This window comes from Arctopsyche grandis, chromosome 13, assembly GCF_051622035.1.
Source record: "Arctopsyche grandis isolate Sample6627 chromosome 13, ASM5162203v2, whole genome shotgun sequence".
Taxonomy (NCBI): Eukaryota; Metazoa; Arthropoda; class Insecta; order Trichoptera; family Hydropsychidae; genus Arctopsyche; species Arctopsyche grandis.
Window position 1 is genome coordinate 3,688,283 of NC_135367.1, and position 7,872 is coordinate 3,696,154.

General features: G+C 37.0%; 1 protein-coding gene across 1 annotated transcript; it reads right to left on the reverse strand.

Annotated features, from left to right (window-relative positions):
• On the reverse strand, window positions 1–2,362 carry LOC143921499 (uncharacterized). Its single transcript, XM_077444829.1, has 2 exons — window positions 1,734–2,362; window positions 1–721 (listed from the first exon to the last, which is right to left on the reverse strand). Exons 1-2 carry the CDS (start codon window positions 1,854–1,856, stop codon window positions 44–46), a joined length of 801 nt encoding a protein of 266 aa, XP_077300955.1. The 5' UTR covers window positions 1,857–2,362; the 3' UTR covers window positions 1–43.
• Between the last annotated feature and the right edge of the window lie 5,510 nt (window positions 2,363–7,872).

A 7,872-nucleotide genomic window follows, 5' to 3' on the forward strand; every position in this document is an offset into this window, starting at 1 on the left:
TGTTCATTTACGAACGTGTTCTTTGTCATATGGGTATTGTTTTTCAACAGCATGAAATTTTTTTATGTTTTGTAAGGTTGGATTTTTGAGTAAACAATTTTAAACAAATGTCACATTGATATCGTTTTTCCTGAGTATGACTTATTTTATGTTTAGTAAGGTTGGAATTTTGGGCAAACGATTTTGAACAAATGTCACATTTATATGGTTTCAGACCCGTATGAGTTCTTTTGTGTATCGTAAGGTTTGATTTTTGAGTAAACGGTTTTGAACAAATGTCACACTTATGTGATTTCAGACCAGTATGAATTTTGATGTGTCCAGTGAGATAAACTTTTCGAGCAAATGATTTAAAACAAATTTCACATTTGTATGGTTTCAATCCAGTATGACCATTAACGTGTCTTCTTAGATATTTCCTTTCAGCGAAAGTTTTGAAACAAATATCACATTTATATAACTTTTCCTTCGTCTGATCCTTCCACCAAACGTTAACGCCATGGATGTTGTTAACGTTTGGTGGCGTATTAACATCAGCCTCATTTTCCCATAATAAATCGTCCAGTAGAACTTCTTCCGGTTTGATATCTACAAGCTGGCTTAACTTCAGTTTCGAAATTTCGTCACTGTGATGGCAAACTTTTCGAAAACTGATGAGCAATTCCAGATTGTCGTTACAAGAACGGCATATCGTATCTGGCAATTTGTCGTCTTTCTTGACCTGCAAATGTGAAAGGTTTAGATTATAATGAATTCAGATGGCAATAGGTAAATGTGAGCATTGTTTTAAAATCTCAATCCGGGTTATTTTAAAAATCCTGGTTAAAATAAAGACAGGCATCACAATTAAAACTTTTCTAGAAACACACGAAATATATATTTTATTTTTTCTTATGTATTTGATCTTTTATGTATTGTCTGGCCACAGTGTCATATTGGGGTGACCTGTAAAGACTCTGTGGTATACTTGTATATTAAAATAAATAAATAAATAAATAAATAAATAAATATACAATAAATTATTCCAGTGCAAGCGGCTTTAAGAATTTATTTATTTAAGGAGAATTTCTTTTAAATTTTAATAATGTTTAATGAATATGATTGTTTAAAATTCTAAATACTGTAAAGGTACGTATAATAAAAGTGAAAAATTAATTCAAGCCATTTTCTTTGCACTGGCAATACTGGCGTGGCGTCCATACGACAAATACACACACACACACGCGGTAAACGGACTACTAGTCATATGTGAACTAGTCACAGGACAACCGGTCGCTCTAGATCGGTCACACGTGATCACCCATCACACTAAAACTGGTCACGAGAAAACTGGTCACACCCTAAAACTGGTCACGAGAAAACTGGTTGACCGATTTTAGGGTGTGACCAGTTTTCTCGTGACCACTTTTAAAGTGTGACCAGTTTTAGTGTTACGGGTGATCACGTGTGACCGATCTAGAGCGACCGGTTGTCCTGGGACTGGTTCACATTTGACTAATAATCACCGAACCACACACAGACACACTCAAACACTGAACAGCCACTGACAATCAGTGTCTGGGATTTGCACATTTGCCTTGGTTTTATTTCATTATTGTTTATTACAGTCTTGTTACGGTATGTTGTTTATGGCCGTTGCGGTAAAGATTCACAAGATCGTTAACATACATTCGTTTGGCTTTATCTTAAGCATATTAACCAGATTCAAGAGTAAAATGTAAAGGGTAAACGACCTGCAGCTGACAGCAGGACGAAATACTTTCTGCCAAATGTGGCTGAGGATTTCCAAGGATGGAGACGAAAGCCTCCGCTGGACCAGAAGACAAGCAAAGTCTGCACTGCATTGGAAACTCCATTGAGGCAATTGCGCGAAAAGATGAGTGACAAACTATCAAACGTCAAATTAGCGTCCGTTGCGATTCGTCCTTTCGTGAGATTTGGTCGAAAGAACACACATTTTACAGCTATAGTTCAAAAGGGCCAACACAAGGGTTCGGTGATTACTGGTCACAAAATACTCGTCACAAAGTCACTAAAATCTCTATAACGGAACATCTGGCAGCCGAAAAGTCCATCATACTAACAATAACTATCATACTAACGAGAACTTGTGTGCCAAAGATTGTGTATTCGCAATTTTCATGGCAAAAATTGTCTTTGTGACCACGGCAAAGTGACGAATAGTCCAATTACCCAACACAAGTCGTCATGGTTCGGTGATTATGGGCGAACATACACTGAGTGGTATGGGACGTCACGTGTCTGTGACCGTTAACCAAATACGAGTCCATCTATGGGGGATGAATGAATGAGACGACTGACATGTTAATGCACGCGTTTTATTTATGACAGCTGAAGGCAGGGTGAGGTAGCTAACTCCGAACACAATCGAGTTGGTCCCCACTTGCAGGAAGGTGACCAAACTCGACCATGTCGTATAGCGAGCCGCCACACGTTCTTGATTCATATTTGACCTCAAATAATGCTTAAGTAATTTCAATTTTGATAAACTTCGTTTTGCTGAAGCACGCGAGATACCGATGTCATTGGCTACGTCCATACTACTGATATCTGGGTTTGGTGCAAACGATCGAAATGCGCCAGACGGATTGAACCACAGATTAACTGGATGACTGCTTTAAACGCAATTCTCGACTTCACGAATGAAAAATTGCACATCCGATGATGAGTAGCCTTTCGATGTGCACAGATTTAATTATTAAAATGGTAATTATTAAAATTGAGTTGGATCTTTCTGGCGAGTTTTTAATAATATAAGAAGGAAAAATTCAGAACTAAAGTATCAGAAGCACAGAACGTATATAGGGTAGGTATGTCGGGACTTCGGGTAGATTTCGCTTAGTGTAAGTGCGAGCAGTGCGCACGCATAAGGTACACGTGTCGTTAATCCGTGGTTCAGTCTGTCTGGCGCTTTTCGATCGTTTGCACCGCATCGCCGATATCTACACCCGATATTTGCGAATTTTTCCATAACCAGTTCCTAAATAGCAACCACAGGTTGCAGTAAGGGAACTGGATATGGAAAATTCGAGAATATCGGGTGAAGATATCGGTATGTAGAGAATATCGGGTGTAGACATCATTTTCAAAAAGTACTCTACTTAAAATATTTTTTCCGCATCATCTCCAATTGGCGATTTCACTTTCTTCCAGATGTTAGATAAACAAAATTATGACAAGATATGGGCAGAGTATTTCAAAAAGCACGAAAAATCGGTTGAGCTGTTGAAAATTGCGTCTTTCATTATGTCCATCCCTGCAGTAATACTTAATTACTTACCCAGAAAGAGTATTTAGTCACATGAAGTGAAGTCAATCAGTTTTCTCGTGACCAATTTTAGGGTGTGATCAGTTTTAGTGTGACGGGTGATCACGTGTGACCGATCTAGAGCGACTGGTTGTCCTGTGACTGGTTTACATATGACTAGTAGTCCGTTTACCGACGACACCTTCCCAGGGCAATCCGATGGGTACTGCCGGAATTATGGAGGGGCGTGTAGATCACAAAAAATTTCGGATTGCGGCCTTGAAAACAAGAAATAGCGTTCGAACGCACGGTAGTAAATACCGTGAGTAAAATACCGGTAGTAAATACCGTGCGTAGTAAGCCAATGGCGCCGTCCACACTACCGATATTTCTAGATCTAGTGATCTAGTAAATATCGGTAGCAGATAACAGTAGTGTGGATGGCGTCATTGGCTACGTCCACACTACCGATATCTACACCCAATATTTACGAAATTTGCTATAACTATTTTCTAAATAGCAACTACAGGTTGCAATATGGGAACTGGATATGGAAAATTTCGTAAATATCGGGTGTGGATATCGGTAGTGTGGACGGTAATTGGACTATTCGTCACATTGGGGTGGTCACAAAGACAATTTTTGCCATAAAAATCGCGAATACACAATATTTGGCAATCAAGTTCTCGTTACTATGATAGTTATCGTTAGTATGATGGACTTTTCGGCTGCCAGATGTTCCGTTATAGAGATTTTAGTGACTTTGTGACGAGTAATTTGTGACCAGTAATCACCGAACCACGGAATCCATAATGTTCAAATAGCAAAGCCACACACGTAGAGTCCGTCCATATTTTGATTTAGGATAATAATACATTTCGCTAAAACTTCTCTTGTCTTGTTTGGGGTGGGGTCTGTAAGAAATGGCCATTTACATAGGTCTATGCGGTCTAAATTTTTACTCTACTTTTTCCAGATTTTTCGATGTTTTTAATTTTTTTCTTTTTTGTGCACCACTTATCACTTTCCTTGAATGCTCCATGTAAATTTAAAAAAAAGTTATTTAATAAAACACTCCAAAGTAGCAATTCGAAAAGAATCCAAATTTAATATATGTATGTACATATTTTTTTAAAATAAAATATAATCGCTCAATACAATCGAAAATTATAAATTTCACATGGTTGAAGAAAAAACTGGAACACTTTTTAATTTCGTGCAGTTTGTATAGAATGCGTTTAATAATCTGCTGGTTTATAAGTATAAAAATTTAAGACTACATGAACGTCACCCAGATTTCGAATTTGCAAACTTCAAACGCGTCTTAAACGATATTTTATCTCTATAGTAATGTCGGAGGATCCATTTACTTATATTGATCACCAAAATGAGCAATATGGTAAAGTATGAAAACGATCTGAAAAAAGTAACTTTCAATCATTCAATCTCGAGATATTAATATTCACGAAAGATCGCTTAGCACTCTGTTTGTTTCCGATTACGTTTACATACTTAAGATTACGTTTACAAGTGAAATACATTTTTAAAGCAGCTTGCAATCGAATGAGTTATTGTACATATGTACATATTTCGTTGTGGATTTTATATTTAATTTGTTTCTAAAAATGTTTTAATTGTGATTTTTTTGTTTATTTGAACGGTTAGGTTAAAAATAGTCCGGTTTGAAAGTTGAAAAAAATATTCACCTTTACCATCCGAATTCATTATAATCTAAACCTTTCGCATTTGCAGGTCAATAAAGATGATAAACTGCCTGATACGATATGCCGTTCTTGTAACAACAATCTGGAATTGCTCATCAGTTTTCGAAAAGTTTGTCTTCGAAATGATGAAATCTCGAAATTGAAGCTAAACAAGCGTCTAAATATCAAGCCAGAAGAAGTTCTATTGGAAGATTTAAAATGTGAAAATGAGTATGATGTTAATTCGCCACCAAACGTAAACAACAACCGTGTCAATGATCAGATGAAGGAAAATTTATATAAATGTGATATTTGTTCAGAATCGTTTACTCACAAATCACAACTGACGATACACAAAAGAACTCATGGGGAAAAACCATACCAATGTGACATTTGTTTAAAATCATTCACTCGAAAATGTTACTTTGTACAATGCGCGTGGATATCAAAACGGAAGAAGTTCTATTGGAAGATTTAATATGGGAAAATAAGTATGATGTTAATACGCCACCAAACGTTAACAACACCCCTGTTTATGATCAGATGAATTATAATTTATATAATAGTGCCGTTTGTTCGAAATCATTCATTAAAAAATCTGCCTTTAAAATACACATAAATAGTCACACTGAATTTAAACCATATCAATGCGACATTTGTATAAAATGTTTTGTTCACAAATCCAGGCTCATAACACACAAAATAACTCATACTGGGGAAAAACCATTCCAATGTGATATTTGTTTGAAATCTTTCTCAGTTAAATCTCACCTCACTAAGCACACAATGACTCATACTGGGGAAAAACCGTACCAATGTGACATTTGTTCGCGATCGTTCTTTCAAAAACCTAGCCTTAGAACACAATAGAAATCATACTGGGGAAAAACCATACCAATGTGACATTTGTTTAAAATCGTTTTCTGATAACTCGACCCTTTTGAGACACAAAAGAAATCATACTGGGGAAAAACCATACCAATGCGACATTTGTTTAAAATCGTTTAGTGCGTCATTCAGTCTTACGACACACAAAAGAAATCATACTGGGGAAAAACCATACCAATGCGACATTTGTTTAAAATCGTTTTCTCACAATGTGAACATCCCTGCAAGGTCCAAATGGAAGAGAGTAGATCAAAATTCCACACATACATACATCACATTCAATTATAATAATAATGATGAGCGCAAACTACCAGACGATTGGTTTAGAATAATATCCGATAGTTTACGCTGACTACAATGGAAAATGTCGCATTCAAGCTCAGCAGCAATACACAAAGTCTCAAATCTTCCAGCAACAACGGGCATGACGTATTACCACATAGTAGCTGGAGAACAAAACGAATTAAGGTCTGTTCATACCTAGTCGGCACGAACCGACTTCAGCAGGTATCCAGCCGTACGAAAAGTATTCTTTGGTACATATTGTATGGGTCTGTTCATGTTATCCGTCACGTAGGGCTTACAGCAGTAGCCGGCATTTTCTATTTATACCTTTACAGCGGCATCCGTTAACGCAAGCATCGTAACGTGAATGCCACGGCAGCGAAGAAGCGTATAGCACCATATAGATCTAACACGTGCGAGCGAGATCGCATGTAAAGGTTACGATGCTCTGCGTTAACGTATCGTATCCGTCTTTTTGGCCATCACCAAAGATATACATGTGCATTACGTGCCATGAGTCAGCCGCTTTTCCTTTTTGGTCCAATTACCGATAATTGATAGTTTACTGTTACTGTTCAGTCTTTCGACATGGTTTTGGCACTAGAGGAAGTGTAGAACGCGAGAAGGAGTGTTGACCGGATGAAAACACTGATTGTGTTTGTAAGAGGATCGTTTATTTATGTTCAGTTGTTACAATAGTAATTGTATGTACGGATATGCTAGTTGCTCAGCTTCGGAAAAGTGAGCTGTCTGAACTCCAGAGGTTCACTCTGGCGTCTGGAGCTGGTGCGTTGGTTTATATACATTGAAGCTCAGTGTGTGCCGTGTGCATATGTCTTTGTCTTCAGGACACGTGCTGCATCTGTATGGTGACATCAGCGTTGCATTTCGTTCGTTTTACGATCGAGCGATAAACTCTCTTTCTTCTGGAATAGTCAAATGGGACGTTGCCCTCGAGTAGCGAAGATAATTCTAGGCGAGATTAGTTCTGCATGTTTGTACAGGAGCGATGATTATGCCATCGTAAGACCTGTGTATTGTTGTGAAATATATGGGATCACTGGTTTTGATTTGGAATAACGCAAGTTGTGCTATATTCCTACAGAAGTTCAACGGTTGAGCGACCTGCATATGTCGTGCAAAACATTACATTGTTCATGTTCAGGTACTGGAAATTAAGCTATGAGCTCAAAAAAAGGTTTCCGACTTAATTCGAAACATAACCTTAACAAGTTACAAACATACAAGTTTACTTATCTGTATTTTCCATGTATCTGTATCTTACATTTGGGCAAAAGTTACGAAATATTCGAACTGTGTCATAATCAGAAATGATGAACTTGCGTTGATAAGAGTTAGAAACCAAATACACTTATTCTGTACATTAAACGGTTCAAATAATTACTTCACGACGATTTTATATAATTTTTTCACGACGATTTTATAGGGCTTACATTTTTACTGTCTTGTATTTATTGTATGCGGGAAACGGAGATTACAGTCATTAGCGAATTGTTGCTTAACAGCGGGAGACTGTAATCGCCTTTTTTTTTACCCATGCTTTCCAACTGTGATTTCCGTGGACATTAATAATATTATAAATTTTGAGTTTTTTTTTAACCAGCCTTTATTATACAACAAAATTTTTATAATGAGAAAAAAATCTAAAAATATTCCCATCGCCTCTATGCTATAAATTATTACAAAATTTAAAATAAAATATATTTT